Source organism: Hippocampus guttulatus, chromosome 6 (assembly GCF_054856545.1).
Source record: "Hippocampus guttulatus isolate MCC_2025c chromosome 6, RoL_Hgut_1.0, whole genome shotgun sequence".
NCBI lineage: Eukaryota > Metazoa > Chordata > Actinopteri > Syngnathiformes > Syngnathidae > Hippocampus > Hippocampus guttulatus.
Window position 1 is genome coordinate 17,929,217 of NC_141266.1, and position 21,547 is coordinate 17,950,763.

Consider the following 21,547-nt stretch of genomic DNA (forward strand, 5'->3'; position numbering starts at 1 on the left):
AAAAATTACACTTTGGGGTTTTTAAACTTTTAACTTGAATTTTTTTTTCCTCATTGTTCCAACTTTACACTGTTGAACGTATTTCCATTGTCCCCAAAAACAAAAAAAAAAAGCATGAATACAAATAAAAAGCATTTCAAGTTTAAACATATTCCAATTGTAGATGTTTTTTTCAAAATGTCAAAATGAAAAGAAACATTTTGATTTTTGTTTTCCCCCCCTAATTTCTACTTTTTGACCCATTTAAACGGTTCCAACTTTAAACTGTTCATCTTATCCCAACCACATTTTTTCTAAATTTCAAAATAAAAGCCACAATGCATCCCCCTTCCATTTCTACATAATTTTGACCTATTCAAACCATTACAATTCACACTGTTTAGCTTATCCCTACCAATTTTTTTTTCAAAATTTCAAAAGAAAAGCAACATTTAGATTTTTTGTAAAAATCCTCTCATTTCGACATTTTTTAAAACCCATTCCAAACAATGTTAAACTGTTTCGCTTACAGTTTGTGCAATCGCATTCTTCTCCAAATCTCGTCTTTACGTCATTTATTTTTAATATTAATGTTGCAAGATGACATTGAAAGGCCATTCGAGGGTTTTTGGATCCTCGTTTGTGGTATATTTACATCTTTAACTATTAATATAGACAATTATAAAAATTCTTATGAGGAGCGTCAATTATTCACAGGAGGTTTACTGAATTTGAGTTTGATACGCTTTCAGTGTAATCGACAGCATGGCAGGAATGATCGGTCGCCCGCCGCCTGCCGCCGTCACTCCTAAACTGTCCTGACACGTGTGATGATTCAGCCCCGCGGAGGCCTCGCAAACACAATAGAGACTCTCCTGACGGGTGTCACAAACAATCAGCGGGCTGTGACGGGGCTCCTAATTCAGGACGGTTGTCTCGCCGCCACTGTCTCGTTTGAGCTAACGAGTGAAAACGACGTCCTCGAATGCGAGCAAGAAGCACAGCGTGAGACGACGACAAAATAAATAAATAAAAAATGTGAGATCGTAATTTTCGGACTTTGCCGCAGCGTCAACAGCACCCGAGGCAGGAAAGCAAATGAAAGTGCAAATAGTGGCAATATGCACATGCCAAAAGGAAGCAACTGCGTCATATAATGAGCTGATGGAAAAACATACTAGTGCTCACTTTTGATTCACATTGATCACCTAAACTGGCTGAAATGAGCATAATAATTGAAATGATGAACGGGCCTTCACACCCCATTTATCATAGACGAGGGTTGAATTGAACATCAAATACCTCATCCGCCGCCCACATTAGACGATGTAGGGGGGTAAAAAAATATGTATAGCATTGCCATTAGCATTGAATGTGAAAGGCATACACAAGACCTGAAATTCACACAAAATGGCTGCTTCAAACCAAAATGGCAGAATTCCCGTTCAATTTGTGTCACGGATCCTTGAGACATGCCTGTGATAGACGTGTCCGCCAATGTCGATCAATCTAACTGATGTCAGGCAGCAGCTCATTTGTTCAACTTTCTAGGAGGTGTGACTGAATGAGTTTTGGCAGGGGAATCATGTTGCAGACCTCTAAAAAAAAAAAAACATACACTTTTAGCACAATACACACCTGCACAGGAAATGCGTGATTGGAAACGCTAAGTCCGTCAAAAAGGCCAACATAGCCATTTGTAGTGTAAACGAATAATTTTTAACAAAATTAGCATTGACTTTGCAGTTTTGATGTCAAACCAGACGCGGCAATTTTCGCAAAGCCTGCGAGGCGGCAAGCACCTACAACCACTTCCTCCCCACGGGTGGTTTTGGGGCTCGACGGCCGCAATCAAGCTGTGCAGGCTTCTTTGTGTCAACAAAGCTGCAAAGTGCAGACTCGCAGCTTGGGATTTACAATTGGTTCATGCAAAAATATTCATATTAAGTACGTGAGTGTCGACATACATACTGGATGTGTGTGGAAAATATCCCACTGCAATAAACTGGAGTTCACCGTCGTTAGTGTAAGTCATAATCTACAATCTTAATACGCGACAAATGCTAATGAAGAACACTTTAATGTCATCATCACCACGCCCGTCTAAGTGTTTTGACATTTTCACGTAAAAATGACCGCGCACACACACATGCAAACGCACGCGTGTCATAAATAATTGTCTCAGCTACATCTCCTACGTAGCACGAAGTTGCTAAGACACCACTAATAGGCTCTAATGATGATATATATGAAACACGAGGTGTTAAGATAAGGGCCTGTGGGGAGAGCGGATGCCTTTCCATCACGGTGCTATGCTCCTCATTTAACCCTTAATTACGACTTGCCGAGTCCCGCCTGGCTGACCAGCAACCAAGCGAGAAATAGTGCGTCACCGCTGCCAATTAAAACTAAGTGTGGGGGTGGGGTGGGGGAATGTTGAAGGGGAAACGGGGGAGGGCAATGGAGGAAGAGCATTTTTTGTTGTCGAAAGCACATGATTCTTGATTGAAAGCATTTCACTTTTTCTCATTCGAAACCGTAAATATGCCTTTTTTAACATGAAAAAAGATTGAAAACTACTTTTCAATAAAAAAAAATTGTTGTTGACAAAACATTACTTCAAATACTTCAAATAAATATGTATATTTTATTTGATCTTTTAGAAAAAAATGACTGGTAAAATTATGACGTGTCAAATACAAGAATTGTTTTTCTTAAAAAAAATGCTACTTTTTGTAGAAAAAATAATTACTTTTTCAATCATCCATCCATCCATTTTCCGAACCGCTTGATCCTCACTAGGGTCGCGGGGGGTGCTGGAGCCTATCCCAGCCATCTCCGGGCAGTAGGCGGGGGACACCCTGAATCAGTTGCCAGCCAATCACAGGGCACACAGAGACGAACAACCATCCACGCCCACACTCACACCTAGAGACAATTTAGAGCGTCCAATCAGCCTGACATGCATGTTTTTGGAATGTGGGAGGAAACCGGAGCACCCGGAGAAAACCCACGCAGGCCCGGGGAGAACATGCAAACTCCACACAGGGAGGCCGGAGCTGGAATCGAACCCGGTACCTCTGCACTGTGAAGCCGACATGCTAACCACTGGACTACCGGGCCGCCCCTTTTTCAATCATTTGAATCATTTATTTTACTTTTTGTCTATTGCTCATTAGAAAATAAAACGTGAAATATGACTTTTTCTCAATTAAATGAAGACTTTTTTCATGGGGGGAACCACTACTTTTGGTTGAAAAATATTGTATTGAAAAATAAAACTTCACTCAAGTAATATGAATAGTATTGAAAATGTGAGACTTTTTCATTAAAAAAAAACTCCATCTTGTTTTAACCAAAAATAATGTAATTGATGAAATTGGGGTTTCCCCTACCCCCCAAAAATCTTAATTTCATGAAAACACTTGGGAAGGAAAAAAGAATACTTTGGGGGGGGGGGGGGGTGAAACACCTATTAAAAGCCACTGCCTCTCAATCATGGTACACCGTCCTCGATTTAACCCTTAATCATTTGCGGCGCCTCACCTGACTGACTGGCAACCACATTGCGGGGGGGGGGGGGGGGGGGGGGTCGTGCCCATCAATGAAAACAAAGCTTCAGAAGCATCCTATCTCACCGCATCCGTACGCGGCATCTGCAACGTCTAGCTGTGTCGCTGTTAATAATTCATCAAAGTTGGCAGTCTGGGCTTTGATATCGCCATGGCAACGGCCATCGGCTGCCGTGTGTACGGGTGTCTTAGCATGTGCGGATATCCATGTACATCGAGAGGTGCTGTGGCCTCAATAGCCGGGGAAAAGATACACCGATCTACCCCTGCCACAGGAGGATTAAACACTGGGCTTCAGGAATATTGCATGCGTGACACGCAGCCTGATGCTTCACACTTGAGTGCACTCAAGTATTTCCCGACCTCGTGTCCCGATTTGTATGTTTTGCTACTCGTGTTCAGTAGCAGTTGTTTTACAACTACCGGCATTATATTAATAACAGGAGCTCATCCAAGACGTTTGGTGTTATTATGTTACCATTAAGGTAAATGATTTTCGTCACTTTATGGGTTGGTTGAACATTTTGATGTTTACATTCACAGTGTTTAATTCTCGATTGTTGTATGCTCTGTTTGTATGAGTTGACGCATTGTCGGTTTTCGAGAAGCGGTTGTTTCAAGGTTTGGAATTGCCGAAACCCTTTCATGCACCCTGTAAATCACAGGCGTCAAACTCAAGGCCCGGGGGCCACCACATCATTTTAAGTGGCCCGCAAACGCAAATCAAAGATGACAACTTCCACGAGACTTGCTCAAATGTGTACCAAAACTTCAAATTTTCATATCAAGTCAAGTACAACTTTATTGTCAAATGCGCTGTATGTGCAACATACAGCACAGATGAAATTTCCTCCCTCTCAACCAGAAAACAAGACAACAAGAGGAGCCGCTGCGGGTGCCCGCACCGCCATCAATATCAGGGATGAGAGTGGCTAGTGATGAAAAAATCTGAAAATCAGCCGGGGTCTGGGGGCCGCAGGCTGAGTGATGAGCCCTCGCATTGATACTGTTCGACGTCGACAAAATATTTGCATAACAATAGAAACAATATACTGTTCTCAAATTTATATTCGCAAGACAACAAATGTGTATAAATACAGTGGTACCTCTACTTACGAAACTAATTGGCTCTGGAAGAAATTTCTGAAGTAGAAAATTTTGTAAGTAGAGACGCGTTTCCCATGTAAATGCCCGTATCTGTTACGTAAAACTATCGGAACGCCTCATGGCCCGAGGGACAAATGACGAGGACGTTGTATCGACAGAGATCAATCTGTCGATCCATCTATCTACACTCATAGACACATACAGTAGCAGTCCCTTTTAGCCAATGGGATGCCAGGATGATGCTTGGTAGTGGCCAATGACAGAGCAGCTATGTATGTTGCGTTCAGGAAACTCAGAACTGCAAGTAGCAGCTCACACTGTATTTTTACCTTTCGTATCTTGAAATTTCTTTCGTAAATATTTTCCTGTTGAGGCGTTTTGTAACTAGAAAATTTCGTGTGAAGAGAGACGTTCGTAAGTAGAGGTACCACTTTACTGTAAGACGAGCATTTACACAAATCCTGTTGTACTTCTCGGCTATGTCTATCTGCACGAATGCTGAGAGACTATTGCTGTGCGTCATCAAGCTATGACATGAGAATACTGTCGTGAGAATCAAGCATACCACACAACTGTTGAGTATAAATGCTGAGAGACAAGCCTTCACACGACCTATTGTTATAAACCATATAAAATGTATTTGGATGAATGCTGGGACAATCCCTCATATTAAAACCGTATGGGCCAACAAAATAGTAGAGAATACTGAAATTCAAGCATTGAGATACACCATTTCATTTCTTTTTACTTAATGGCTTCAATTTTCAACTTCAATTGAATGCTGAGGCACGAGTGTCCTCATCCCACAAGATGAATATTTGCCTGGTTGTGAGAGACGACAATGATAAGCCGGAAGGGAAATATTGCGGCTAATGAATCCTGGCTAAGGCGCTCATTGCCATGCGAGCCACCTCAACTCCACTTTGTCAATTTACAAAAGGTGGAAAACACGCAGTTCTCCCCTCTACTCGCCTACACACCCTTGCTTACACAAATGACTAAGTGACCAGGCGGAGACAACACATGCGTGAATGTTTCTTTCCGCATGAGCGTGTGTTTTTAATGCGTGCAAATTCGCGTGAACGTGCGTGTTTGTCTGTGGTCGAGTGTAAGTGACATTGTAAGTGTATGTGTGTTTCAGTTTATATGAGCGTTTAAGTGTGTTTAACCCTTTCAGGCACCCTGTAACTCGATAACATGATAAGCTGTCCACTGTAGTAACCGCTGTCCCTCAAAGGGTTAAGTATAGCATGTGCTTAATTGTACCAAGTACATGCCAGAGGAGGCGAAATAACCGATGACAACGTTCGATTGCGCCTTCTGCAAATGTAATCACTGCCGCGTGACCTTTGATTTCGGTCCGGACAGTAGAAATGTCAGGGGACTCGGTTTAGTGCCTGTGGCTCTCCCTGTGTTTATGAGTGCATAAGTGTGTATGTTATATTGCTGCACTTTGTATTCAAGACTTTATACGTGTTCAAGTGTTTGTTTAACGGTGTGCGCGCATAAGTGTGTTTGAGCGTTGAAATGTGTGCGTTTAAGTGTGTGCACGTGTGTGTTTATGTCCTACCGCAGGCGACAGCCATTCTGTCGTCCGATCGCCGTGGAAACTGCACATGGAATGTTTTTTTTTCTTTAGGTTGGTGTTCGCTGCGGCGCACACACACAGACACACACACGCACACACTTTTTGCATTCATCAACAAAAGAACAGGGAACACACAATTGATGCATACGTCTTGATTTGTACACACATTTTGAATCGATGTGCTTTGCTGCAAGAGCGACTCTGTTGCCATGCCAACGCACGCTCAAGCACGCGCACACATACACACACACACACACACACACACACACACACACATTGCTATTGCGATTCCAATGCAGAGACATACTCACCAATCAGAGTAAAGCGACTGAGAGCGTATGTCCCACTCAAAGTGCTGTTGACAAACGCACGTCGGGGCAATGACCAATTCCACTTATCGCGACCTATTCCACTTGTATTTCTGCGTGTGACATTTTCAAGTAGTGATTGATGGGTGTGGGAAGTGCGTTTGCACTTTTGGCACGTCTAATGAGGGGCTTGTGCTATCGATCCGTCATGCCATGGAGAAATGTGACAAATAATATTACATCTGTCCAGGTATGACCCCACCCCAAAAACATATTTTTATTATTGTTCTGCCCATTCGAGGGACATCCTACTGCCTCTAAATTTTCGAGCCCAACTGAAACATTCCAACACAAAGGAATTCTTGACAATATTTCCAAAATTGCCACTTTTGCGACTTTGTAAAACATTCGAGTAAATGCCTTTTCAAGTTCGACACTTTTCAAATTAAGAAATATTTTACATGTTGACCTTTTCCTTCTACATAACCTGACCGAAAAGCAATCCAACTTCAACTTGTTCAGCTAACGCATAACACCTTGTCAATATTTTTTTATCACTTCTCCCAAATTGTACACATTAAAATTCCCTAATAAGGCCATATTGACCTCCTCCTTCTACTGTTCTTGGTCAATTCCTGCCCTTCCAACTACTCTCACATTCTACATTTTAACAATTCTACGTGTCAACAATCCACTTAATTTAATCTGTATAAATCCTTTATATGACACCACAACCATATGTTTATTATAATACAAGTTTGTCTACTACTACTGGACAAATATTCATTGCCTCCACAAATTTTGTCAATTTGCATGTTTTGAGCAGATCTGGGTAAGAAACACATTGGATTTCGGTGTGCACTTGTTCATCGAAATGGGTTATATGGTCACAGAGCATTTCAACACGGTGCCCGGTTGGCCACATCATTAGGTACAGGCCAAATGCTGTCTTCAATGCACACTGAAAGATGTTTATGATTGTGGTTGGAATTTGATGGTTGCCAATAATTTTTACACTCCCGGGAAGCTAGAAAAAAAATCCCACATTTACATTTATAGAAATAAAATTAATGCATTTAAAAAAATGCATTGGAAATTATTAAAAAATTCTAAATATAACAAAATAGTATTTTTAAAAAGTTTCTGACATTTTTACCGCCTTATGTTGTTAAAAATACCAACCAAAAATGTGTTTCAAATATCCCCCCCCCCAAAATCATAAACTTTTATTTTTTTTAAAACTGACAAAACATGACTCAAAGAGTACTTTCTAATATTTTCACCCACACTAACAACAAAACTATAACCCCCAACATCCCACACCGCCCCTGAAAAAAAAGGTTTTGTTTTGGTTTCAAAGATAAATAAAATAATAAAAAAGGCACCCCGGTTTCTAAATAACTGAATTATATATGAAGCGGAATAGAAAATGAATGTTTTTAATCACAATAAACTACCGGTAGTTACATTGCAAAAGAAAAATGACAAACCCAAAATATATCCAAATACTGCAAATACAAAAAAATGTACAAAATTGATATCTTTTTTAAAAATCCCAAAATAGATCTATACCCCTGCTCGCTATAAAGCAATATACAAAAACAAAATGAAAAATAAATACTTTAATTTTCTTTTTTAATTGCTCGAATAATGTAGCAAACCCAAAACTGCCAACCAGAGCAACAATAGTAACAACAACAACAAAAATCTAACTACAGCTAAATGAATTCCTCAAACAAAAGCAAGCGTCATTATCTCTCAACTGGACTGTGCAGGCGTACCTACCTGTCAAACTCCCTCAAACATTCTTTGTATTATTATTATTTATTTTTATTTTTTTTACATGCAACGAAACACACAAAGCGTGCACGAAAGACCCAGAAGGAGAGCGGGACTCACCATGCTGTCGTAGTGGATGAGCTCCAGCTCGTAGTCGGGCAGGATGTCGCTGCGGTTGTTGACCAGGTCGAGCGCCATCTGGGCGGAAGGCATGCACGCCTGGCCGCCGGGCCAGCCGCCGCTCATTGGGAACAGCGCGCCGATGTACAGCTTCTTCTTGCCTGTGCACGGCCGCGCGCACAGCAGCAGTAGCAAGAAGAACAAGTAGGAGACGGTCAGAGAAGCCCGGAGGAAAGGCGCGCGCCACCGGGCAGACGCGCGACTCGCCGGCATCACTTCGACAACACGTGGACGATAAAGACCGGAAAACCAAATGTCAACAATTACATAGTCTAGTCAACTGAGCATTAAGCCACCTCACGATAAAAACTAAACTAACAAAAGAAACCCCCAAAAAAACAATACTCGGCCAATCTCGCCACTTTGCTGCTGCTGTGCATCAATCTTGAAATGTGGTGACAAGTGTGAGATTCACCACTTTTAGGCAAAGAAAAAAAAGGCGCGAATGAGATACCAGGTGCAGAGTGTTGATTGGGAGAAGCTGGAGCCCCCACCCCATTGGCTCCCCCAAAAGAGAGAGAGAGCGAGAGAGAGAAAGCAGTCGTGTGTGTGTGCGTGTGTGTAGTTGCGAGGAGTGGAAATAGCAGCAGAAGGGAGGCAAGCAACATCTCCCCCTCCTGTAAGGCTGTCGTGTTGAAAACAGATGAAAAGATTTGCAGCGGAAGAGGAAGCGGGGTCTGATCTGCACTGCATCGCTCCCCTGTGTGTGTGTGTGTGTGTGTGTGTGTGTGTGTGTGTGTGCGTGTGTGTGCGTGTGTGTGTGTGCAATACCTGCTGAAAGATTAGCTAATGAGTCAAACGCTGAGTCTAACTTAATTTGATCACATTTTAGATTCCTTTTCCGGTTTTGGGGGGTTGGTTGATGTCAGCAGTGTGCAACATAAGGATGCAATGCTAACAAACAACCTCACAGAAAGTGTTATGAACTAATGTGCTGCCGTGGACGTGTTTGTTCATCAACTTGAATTCAACCATTTCTTGCCATCGATGAATATATTTGTCAAGTATGTTTCTTTTTTCAGCAGGGAGGCGTGGAAGAGGGTCTCGGCCAGCTTTTCTGTGATATACAGCACTGTAATGACGAGCTGATCTCTGTAGATGCATCGCTTTGGATTCGAAAATCAACCAACGCTTTTCAGTAGAAGAAAAAGATGAGGAGTTAAATCAGGGTGGCGAAATAAATTGTTATTTTGACATCAAAATCCCTTTGTTGTTTTAAAGAGTGGGGTGTCACAAAAGAAATAAAGTTGTTGTCCAAGTACTGTTCTGTTCAACATGTTTCTTTTCACAAAAAGCTCCTCTTGGCTTGTGGTTAAAAAAAATGGTTGTGGTGAAACCAAACCATGTTTGACTGTTGATTACTAAAGAATAGAAAAAGCTAGAACACATTTTTTCTTTTCTTCAAGTAAAAGATGAGTATACTATTTCTTTTGATAAGTTCAGTGATTGTATTGTTACAGAAAAAAACGTCTGGCAATATGCATAACTCTGCTTTGGAAAAGTGAATTAATTAAAAACCAAACAACACAACACACAATCACTCCTAATATACCAACTTTCAAATACAGGGTAAGTAGGGTATGATGGTATGGCAAAAAATAACAAGATTGGTTTTAAGGTTCACGCTGGGTATTGTCCGCAAAAAAAATTCTAATTATGTTTTAATTGTTATAAATACACCTCTGCATAACATTATATCCTTATTAAAGTTACATAAAACAAAGAAAACAAATGTTGATCAACTTGCAACATAGAATAACTTAACATTGATTTTTAGTTTGTAACATTTGATCTTCATCAATTTGCCTGAACTTAAAAAAAACATGAAATGAGAGTGCCACTCCCATCTTCTGTAGAGGATTTGTAATTACACTTTAGTGTAGCACGCACTGTTATCACAAAGACAAATCATCTTTAGCCCTTAAGTGATGGTATCCCAATATCAGAGTATCTATTAGTAATCCTTGTGGAACACCACAAGACATCCCTTCCGTCCATCCATCCATCCATTTTCTATCGTGGTTGTCCTCATTAGAGTCTCAAGGCATGACTATTTTTAATTTTAATTGTACAGTATACATTACTTTGAAAAGAAGATAAACCGTTTGGGGGTACACTTTCCTAAAATGAAAATATTGAAGTGACTGCATACAGTACGGAATTTTTCTTTAATTTGAGAATTTACTACCGGCAATTTTTTTATGTTTCGTTTTAAAAGCGATTGAAACTGTAGCCAAAGTAAACCACGGCATGTACCCAACTGTGATTTCATTTTTGGTTCAGCTTTCCCCTACTCCGACTTTACACCTATGTCCTCCATTACAAAACTGCGTCCTTTAAAAATGACTTACTTCGCTAACTGAGTGAGTGTGATACGAGGACGCCGGGTTTTCCCAAGTGCCATTATCCGAGTGTCTGTGCTATGGAGGCGATTGTCATTGTCTGGCATTTGCCTTCCTCGTGCGACCGTCCGATCACCCATCAATTATTCAGCGCTGAACTTTATGTGCAGCTCAACTGGAGCTCGCTCTACGCGTGTGTCTGTTTCTGTTTTTAAGACCCCCGGTGGGATAGATGGTAGCCTGGACGGTTCTTTTAAAGGTTGGAATTATCTCGAGCTTTGCACCTTGTATGTGTGAAGGGGGACAATTCATGCATAAGGCACTAAATTCTCAACTCATCTCAACCTCTGAATATTGGGCTGTCATTGACTAATCTTTTCATAATCGACTATTCCATTGACTACTCAGAAAATCGACTACTCCGGGCTGTGCAAATATGATTTCATTATTAGTATTTACACTTTCAATCTTGTTGTCAGCTTACTCAAGTTAACCAATGGTTTTTTTCCCCCGAGCTCTCCGATCCAAATAGTTGAGGAGCCTTTGGAGTACTCTGGAATTTTTTTGCAAGATGAGTTATGTTATACTAAAGCAAACTCTCCCACAAGCCATCTGTGTGTACTGACCCTGTACTGTTAGCCGCCGATAAAAACAACAATCCATGATGTTGTTGTTTTTTTTGCATCGTCCTGCAAACTAACCATCAGAGTTGCTCAGAGATGCGAGAAATCTATTTCCGCAAATTGCAAGCATTCATCTTTGCATCTCTCCGCCACCTCCCACCCCCGAGCGCACCACCTCCACCCACTTACTGCCACCTCAGCGGGAGAAAGGTTAATACCCGTAACCGGCTCCTGTCTGCCTCTTGGCTTTACGCCGGGACAAACAATTACACACAAAAAAAAAAAAAACTACAACAACAACAAAAAAAAAACAGAACTATAAATGATAACAATGACTAGAAATGATCAACACAGTTAAAAAAAAACCTCTTTGGCAAATTCTGTAACGCACAAACATAAATGGTGTTACAGTTATGCAATGCAATCACTACCTTGTAGAAAAGAAATAAACACAACTAGAAGTCATCCACAGCGTCAAAAGGTAGTTCACGACATCCTCGTTCATGCGATCATTTGCACAATGTATGCGTGACAAAATTTATTGTGAATATCTTTCCTGTTTTTTTACATGATAACCAATAGAAATAAACACAACAGCTCGAAATAATCCACAGGGCCAAAAAAAAAATTTTTGGGGGGGGGGCATTTTTGTCACCTGTTCATTCACGCAATTATGGTATTAGATTCATCATATTCAGACTAAAATTCCAAAAATAACTGCCACCTCGCACAACAGAAATAAACAGCAGCACAAGAAATAATCCACAAAGAATGGGAAATTGCTTCCGAGTCTGTCACATTTCAAATGGCGACAATTCCCGTTCTCCATCGCCTGCCTCCGCAAGGCAATTAGCGGCAATCTCATGAAGACACCCAATCTCCATCAAGCTGGAGAATGACAATTAGCTTAGTGATGAGCAAAGTTAATGGTCCTCATCCTCGCGGCACTTAACCACCATTTTACAACGCTCCCTGGGGGAGGTACTCAATATCACTAATGTCTACATTGTCATGTACACACTTAAGTATGACCCCCAATGAAACTACTGTTCTTTGCTATAAGGGATTTGGAGGTAGTGCTCTCATATTAGAAACGTCATCATTTATTTTTATTATTTACCAACATTTCTTTTTTTAATTTTTAGGTTAAAAAAAATTATTTAACAGCTTTAAATGTTGGTATTAAACAAAACGGGCAGTAAGTATTTGAGGAAGAAAAGAATCACTTTAAATCAAGGGTCTCAAACCTCGATCCTCGAGTGCCGCTTTCCGGGATGTTTTAGATGTTTCCCTCCTCCAACACACCTCATTCCAATGAGCAGGCTCCTGCAGAGCTGATCATTGGTATGAGATGCGTTGGAGGAGGGGAAACATCAAAAGTATCTTTTTTTTCATGAGTAAAATATTTTACTTGTCATACAACCTCAAGAGTGAGTGACTATTTGAGGTGAAGTCATCAAAAGAGGACTTTCAGAAGTTAAAAAATAATATTGCGGTCATGGCAATTTATTTCAAAGAATAAAGAACATGACGTCACAGTAGTTCTCCTTTCCAGCTTTAAATGCTCACATTAAAATCATCTTCAGAGTGAATATCTTAAGTTACGTACAACGACGATTCTCATCAAACAAGACAATATCTGTCCATCCATCATCCATTTTCTAATTCGCTTATCCTCACGAGGGCCGCGGGTGTGCCGCAGCCTATCCAAGCTGTCTTCGGGCAGAACTGATTGCCAGCCAATCGCAGGGCACACGTAGAAGAACAACTATTCACGCTCACAATCACACCTAGGGAAAATTTGGAGTGCCCAATCAACTTGCCATGCGTGTTTTTGGAATGTGGGAGGACACCGGAGTACCCAGACAAAACCCAACCAGGCACAGGGAGAACATGCAAACTCCACACAGGAAGGCCGAAGCCAGAATTGAACCCTGCACCTCTGCACTGTGAGGCGGAGGTGCTCAGCAGTCGCCCACCGTGCGGCCAACAGAACAATAAAAACATTTATGAACAACTGAGGAGTTAAATCAACTAAATTACTACAATTCAAAAATAATTCATAAGGAAAATGTTTTTTTTAAAGAATGACAGATATTATTTGAGGGATTTCTCTTCAAAAAGAATGAGAACTCGTTTGTTTAAAAGGCTTTAGACATTAGATGTCGGCTTTTTTTAAAGACCACGCTGCTCCCTGGTGCACAAATCAGGAGAGCTTCAAAAAAACTTTGCTGCCCTCTTGTGGTCAATAAACAACATTACAGCTCTAAAATTGAGTCGACTGTGTGTCTGTTACCGGCGTAAAGTAATGAAACACAGAATGTGAATTGTCGTTATTGTGGTTATTTTTATTGTGCGAGGTGGCGGTTATCTTTAACTGACAAGAGGATGATTCACACTATTTAAACGCCGCGTACATAGCGTTCTCCAAAATACGCCTGTGGGCGGGCCTTTTGTTGGACTTTGTGGATAATTTCTATCCGTTCTGTTGATCTTGGTTCTTCAAATCGGCAACAAAGATGAATAATAGTACTGTAATTTATTACAATGGAATGTGTCTTACCTGTGTTGTTTTTGTCGTCTTCGGAAGACAGAAGCATAAAAAAGGGGGTGGGGGGGGCATGTTAAAAGAAAAAAAGCAATGACAACACGGTCATGACAGATACGTTTGTACATGCTGTTCATCTTCAGTGCACACATACAGTTTTGACATAGCCCAAGAACATCCTCATAGTAATTGTTTGGATCAAAATGTGTTCATAGCCTGTCTGATATGATGAAATTGAATCATTGTTTCAAAGTACAGGAAAAGTCTATTTGTTGTTTTACACAACTCGTTTTGGGATTAAAAATGGAAATTGAGGGGTTCGTAGGTTATAATGCTGAAATATAAAATGATAATAATTAACAATTTCACAAAAGCTTACAAAAACATACTCCTCACAAACTGTCCTATTTTAACTGAGACGTGGAAAAAATATGTCTGACCTTTCTTCCTAATGTTTACTATGCATGATGGTTTTTATGCTTCAGGTTGAATTACAGTATAATATAAAAAAGATGACTTGATGCAGAGTACAACCACAATTCAAATAAACGGTGTCATTGTGCCCATGAGGAATAGAACTCCTTGGCAGTAGCTGCTTTTACGTAAACTCATCGCATCCTCACAGTAAATACCCAGTATTAGATCCGCCATCATTTATTGTTTATTGATGATTGACGGTCACCGCACATCAGGCTGTGACTCAAAGGCCTTGAAATGTTCACTCGAAGCTTTCCCCAAAATTGAACATGTCAACAACACTCCGCCATGTTTCCAAACTGTTCGGAATTACGCAACCTACTTTCACATTGTCAGAGCTTTTTCTTTAAAACCAGATTCCCATAGCAACTTTAATGGTTGCCACGGCAACCCTAATAACCAGCTGGCAAACTGTGGCTTTCTTTCACCAAATCCTCATTCATTTGCACGTATGTGAGCAAATTGTGCACTTGAACTTGGACTGGAATGGAGCACTGACATGGATGCTATTTACCCGAAGGGAAGGAGCAGAATATATTTCCCGATGCTCAGATGCTCCAATGTGTACAGCAAGATGTTGGAGATATTCTACCAGTCTATGATCACAAGTACCATCAATTTGTCTGATATCTGCTGAGGCGTCAGCATCAGTATCAGGGATGCCACATTTCCCTTCATGAATTGAGATTTGCCTGAGGTAAAAAAAAGTCTTATGGCGAATGTATAAAAATATGCTTGACATGTTATGACAACCGGTTCAGCCATTTTTTGTGTCAAGATGATCAAGTAGTGCCACAATGTTCTGGGGTGTCATACAATTCCACTGAGACCTATAAAAATACATTTTGACCAACATGACATACGCAACTGGTAAAGTCAGAAAGTATTGTATATAATCATTTGCGTGGATGTACCAAAGCATTTGAAACTTATTCCAAAGCAATGAGAAACTGCTTTTGGTTTGCACAAGTGACACAATGGTGTGAAAATTGAATTTCTCAAAATTCAATTCTGATCTGAGATATGTACAAAAGCAACTGATGTTTCTTGTGATTTGCATATACAATCAATAAAAAGACCGGCAGAAGTTGCAGAGGTCAGGTGTCAGTTGGGAAGCCCACACTGAGTGCCTTCATTGAAAACTGTGCCTCCTGCTGGCAGAGAAAGACAATCTGTTCCTGTGTTCGAGCCTTTGTCGATCGTCCGAGCGAACATCTCTGACACATGTTCATCTTTTACACCATTCACGATTCACTTACATAGTAAAGTGTAAAGTAAGTGTAAAGTCAGTAAATTACATAATTACTCACTGGGTGTGAGGAAAATGCTTGAGGACAATGTGCTATAATGGAAACGTATTTCACATGTACAATCAATAATATGCATATTAATGTCCGCACTTTACACTGTTGACACCATTTATATATATATTACTCCTTTACTGTCCTCTGTTCATACTGACGTCACTGTGCAATGTCCAGCATACACGCAATGAGTATTGAGAGATTTTTTGCATGCAAAATACTTAATAGTATACTTCAAAGTATAATTGATCACTAAGTCATCATATATCACTGTCACTCAGAGACGTTCCGTTTGCAATTGATGTTGGAATGGCTCGAGCATCACATTTAACTCTCTGTCTTGGATTTTTTTTTTCTTATGTTCTGTTGGTTGTTCCTATTTTGGTGTAACTGTGAATATTGCTGCTGTGACAATCTAATTTCAGTCATGGGGCAGGCAGGCAGGCAGACAGACAGACAGACAGACAGACAGATCGATAGATAGATTAGAAAAAAAATCAAACAAAATCGAGGTCATGTAATCTGAAGGGCGAAGGTGCATGGGGACCCAAAATTGGAGGAAAAAAGTATTTTATTCCATTATGGATTTAGATGGTCCGACAAAAACTGCATGAAAAGTGCTTGTTCCAGATGCTGTGTATTTAATTTTTGTTTGCTTTGGTCGTGTCATAGTGTTACTCACAGAGGCATATGGGCTTGGGAGCGTCCCATTTTCCCAGTTTGGTGCAGTGGCTGACGTTGCGTCCCTCCAGAATGAAGCCACTGTGGCAGCGGTAATGCAGAACCGAGCCCTCAACCGGGGGCCCTGGGGGTCTCACTGTCACCTGGCCGTTCTCCAGAGACGTCCACACGCGAGGACAGAGCAATACTGACAAAAAGAACACATGTGTTAGCAGCACACAGCTAAAGAGGCTAACAAGTCAAGCTACAACAGCTACAAGCTTAAAATGTCACTTTACATACTTTTCCACGTAGCATTGATTATCTGAAGCAGTTGCCCAAATAGGCCGTTGTTATGAGCATTTTTAGTTGTGTGTTAGCAATAGCTACATAACATTAGCATCATTTTACTTTTAGATGATCTTCATACATGCTCTATTCACTTTTTAGCTCCAGTGCTGTGTGAGTAATAGCATTAATTTTGTGCTGATTCACCATTATTTATCTTTAGACGCCTCGCAGCCATAATAACAGCGAACCAATACATCTGGGTTAATTTGTTGGATTGAAGGATTGAATATTGCTAGATGCTAATAGCGCCTAAATTAACACACTCAATGTGACTGCTATGCTGATGCTTAGCATTAAGATTAGCCACATTCTTTGTTAGATGTTTTAAGATTATTTAAAATCACATCATATAAGAAAAGAATTTACCAATTAATTGGCATTGTTAGCTGTGATTGTCCTGTGGATACAACAAAACCCAAACCAGGTATCGGTAGTTAAATGAGCAAGAAAAGCTAATAGGCTAACATAGCTACCAAAGCACACGGTCAAAGTAACATCTAAAAATGAATATAAGTTGTAAAATGATTTCCCATTGGTGTGAAACTCAATAAAATGTATTTTGGGACCCACTTAAAGTGACAGGCACCATTAACAGATTATTTGGAACATTTTAGTCTCGGTGTGCTTTGGTTAGTCTTATTTGAAACTGGCGGCAGGGGTTCTTTTTTTTTAAATCTCCTTTGTGTGTGTGTGTGTGTGTGTGTGTGTGTGTGTGTGTGTATAGACTGTTCCCCGCCGGCATGTAAACAAATTTTCTGTGAAAGCCACCTAATCTGCAGTTTTCTATTTTTTGCAAAAAGAAGCATTACTTGAATGTAATGGACTCTGGAAATTCTTATTAGGAACATACAAGAATAAAAATCAACAAAGAATTTCATTGCATCGCTGCACCCAAAATATGACCTGAATAGAAATTTCACACTGGCTTTTTTTTTTTTTTTTTTACATAACTAAGTGGAAGACTGTCTATTTTTTACCACCTTGAGGGATGTTTTTGATCCAGGTTTTTTAGTTTGTTTCAGTAAAGCTTTATTTTCTTACTTTCCACAAAGCACTCCTGAGTGAGTTTTGAGGGAGTGAGATGCTTCATTTTCATTCTGATTTCCGACATGGCTCCTTGAGACTTTTTCATGTCCACTCAATTTCGTGTTGTGTCTTGTTTGTGTATCAGCCCAAACTGGCTGTTTCAAACAAAAATGGCAGACTTCCTGTTCACTTTCAGGCATGGAATGTTTTCGTGTGTCCTGTCATGACAGATGTGCTGTAATTTGTGCCATTTTGTTTAAAGCTGAAACTTAAAGAAAACCATTGCAGCCTTCGCATCCCCATACCGAATACAAATAAAGACTCGGGTACTCACGACAGCTGCTGTGCTGCGTCATGTCTGTCCACGTGCCGTTGGGTAAACATTTCCTGACTTTAGGCCCCACAATCACGCGGTTCCCACGGCAGATGTACTCAATCTCGTAATCCACCGGTAAAATCTGAACACTACGAATCTGCAAAGGCAGTGATGAAAATTACATGGAGATCCCTCATGCGTTCAAGTCCTCTCAAAACAGTGCCATATGGTGGCAACCAGGGAAAATAAAACATTGCAGAGTTGTTTTTGTGTGAACAGAATTTGAATGACACTACAACTCAATAGCGTGAAGGGATCTTTTTCCTCAATAAGCTGTGCCCCCAGTGGTCCAAAAACGATATTCTCGATTAATATTTCCTGCATTTGTAGAATATGAATTACGCAGAATAATCAAGTGTTTTTTTATCCATGTCACAGTACCTCTGGACTCAGTTTGCCAACGTCACAAGATCAAACCCATAAAACAGGTGAGCCGTGACGGTTGTTACCTGCGACCTGAAAGACTGTCATATCATTTTCATTTGAGAGCAAGTGGCAAAGCGGCAGCCCCCTGAGATGGATAAAAGGGGTGGATTTTTCTGCTTAATGCTTAATTAATATTTCATAAATACAATATTAATCAGAATGCTGTGTTTAGACGGCTGGGGGTGCAGGGAACATAGTGTAAAGAAAATATTTTAGTTGACTTCATCCTTTAAACTCTCAAATTGATGGGTGTCACTCAAATGTATGAGTTTCTGGTATTGATCTGTGTGGGACACCGCCATTTTTTAAATACATTTTAAAAACATCTTTGAAAACTCACTTTGAATTGATCTTTAATGGGATATTTGGTGTCGAATTTTGAGGGTGAAATCAAGTAAATCCATTATGCACGATAAGACCGTAAAAAAACAAAAACAAAAAAAGATGAAAAGTGAATTCTGTATGCACAGTATCCCAAAATGCTATTATTTTTTTTATTTACTGATATATTAGGGTGACTCTGTAAAAGAATGCAATGTGAACCAGAGATTTTTATCCTCATACCTTTATCCTGACATTTAACGCCCTACCACTTGTACAAGTTAATTACTTTTCTCAGTGTTATTTTGTGCAATCATAAAACAAGCATATACTGTGTTTTTGATTGTATTTCTTATCACCTGCTCTTGTGTCAGGCCTCTGTAGCGGATACCTCCATCCCTCGGAGGCCGGATGATGGCACAGCCTGGGATAGGGAAAAAAAAAAAAAAAGAAAAACGAATGACAGAGGAAATATGCCTTTCATTGGATGAGGTTGATAAATTACAGCAAAACACGACACATGAAACACGGTCAATTTAGCTGACAAATCGTGCTCTCAACGGACTTCATTCCTTCCCATCATCCCACGCACAGTCACGCACACACACACACACGCGCGCACACACACATGCACAAATTACCTCCAGTTGATGAATTATGTATGGGCACAACAAGAGATGGTAGAATGTGGAGTACCAGTAGAAACAAAAGCGCCATCATGACTCCACCTAGAAGACAAAACAGAGGGTGAATGGTCCTATATGATATGTTATTATTATTGTCATTTTAAAATTGTTTATTCATTTACACAAAGTAGTCATAGTGTTTACAACATTCCAAAGCTTGTGATGTTTTCCTTAAGGTCCCAAAGTGTTTCTAATTGTCAAAGTGTTCCTGGATTTCTCATTCTGCCACAAAGGAGTTCTGAGTCTTTTTCATTGTTCCCCACGTGATTCTTTGGGACTCTAGGGAGTGTTTCCACTGCAGCTAAAACCTCAACACCCGAATCTCCAGTACTCCAAGTGTGCTAATAACCGCCGGTATTTTTAGTGTTCCTTAGATTTCTTGACATTCCTGAATTTCTGTCATGATTCAATAAAGCTCCAAAGTTGGCACATGAAGAGCGACTAAGAGTCTAAATGCTACATTATGCTAAGTAGTTAAAAAGTCCAAAGACTTGAATCGAGACAGTGGTCCCACGAGCATGCTGAAACACACACACGCTCGCACACAACAAAGACATTAAAAATAGCTTCTCATTTGCACTTTGGAATAATAAACTTTGTAAAACTTCAAATGACACCAAGTTCGCATGCTGTATATATATATATTATACATGCATACATATATGGTATAATTTAATGATTAAATCTACAAATAACCAATGGGAACTGATGACACGAATTGATGAAGCTTTGGAGATGGAATTCTTTATTCTTGCTTGATGTACAGCTTCCGTTATCGTGTCCTCCGATTCATAATACGCTACACGTTTTCAATGGGAGCAGCCTCAAGTACAAATAATTACCAGTAGCTCATACTGTAGAAACCCATAAAACACAATTGCTGAAAAATATGCTATAAAGTGTGGGAGCACTGTTTATTTGTGCCTACCTAAAAAAAATGAACAAACACACCTCCGTGCCGGAGACAGATGGTGGCGAGGTTTGCCGACCGGTGGAAGACAGACAAACTCTGCTGGAAGCCGACAATATTTTTAGACTTATGCTGACAAGGAGGCGTGCAGGAAGTAGACACTACCCCACTCGAAAAGGGTTGGGTGGGAGTGAAGGGAGGACGGAATGGAAAGTGAGGACGAGAGAATGGGTCAACCCACCGGGAGTCATTAATAGCAGCACATCACACACTGGGCCAGATGAAAGCAAAATGCGCGGTAAGTGTGTGCGTGCATGTCAACTGGCCTCAAGCTTGAAATGCAATTAAAGCTTGAGAAGCGTGGACAAGGCCCCCCGTCTCTGCCCCACAACACTGCAGGCCGCATAAGTGCGTGCCACCAGCTTTCCCACCTCCTTGTTGAAATATTCAAACTCTTATGCAAACCATCTACAACTCACATTTTAACCCTCGCCCACCGGCACTGCCCGTTATCCTTCACAAACCAGTAAGTAGTCTGCTAATGGAATTAAACGTCTCTCTTAATTAAAATTAGATAGAGTGGGCGGTGCCTTGGCAACACACCTGTCACCCATTATAATCAGCGGCTATTTAAGGGCGGCTGCAGCAGCACGGTAACGCTAATTGATTGAATTGCTTGATTCAATGCACCTTGTAGCTCCTTTTACCTGTTGGTAATTTAAGTCTAAGTATGTGTCCTTATGGTTTTTGTCTTCTCAGTTCTTTCTCAGCCACCGGAAGTACATCTTAAATCTTCAGTTAATTGCTTTTGGACTGTTATTTGTTTGATTTTTTTTTCTACTGTGGTTACTTGCCTTTGCAACGGAACTGGTGACTGGGCTGTCACTTGTCAAGAGCGTTTCCTCATTCACCCCGCTGATGAGGCAGCATCAGAAACTGCGGGTTCAGTATCCTGCTCAAGGACACTCTGACGTGAGGATCAAA

The 21,547-nt window shown here is 40.5% G+C and overlaps 1 protein-coding gene across 2 annotated transcripts in view; it reads right to left on the bottom strand.

Annotated features, from left to right (window-relative positions):
• The window catches only part of gabbr1a (gamma-aminobutyric acid (GABA) B receptor, 1a), a 51,397-nt gene that overhangs the window by 28,928 nt on the left and 922 nt on the right, over positions 1–21,547 (bottom strand). For both annotated transcript variants that reach the window (XM_086114167.1, XM_086114166.1), the window contains exons 2-7: positions 19,609–19,695; positions 19,327–19,391; positions 18,179–18,317; positions 16,490–16,675; positions 14,042–14,059; positions 8,454–8,614 (exon numbers count right to left, since the gene is read on the bottom strand). In XM_086114167.1, coding sequence (XP_085970293.1) covers positions 8,454–8,614; positions 14,042–14,059; positions 16,490–16,675; positions 18,179–18,317; positions 19,327–19,391; positions 19,609–19,695 — 656 coding nt within the window. The remainder of the gene's footprint in view (positions 1–8,453; positions 8,615–14,041; positions 14,060–16,489; positions 16,676–18,178; positions 18,318–19,326; positions 19,392–19,608; positions 19,696–21,547) is intronic.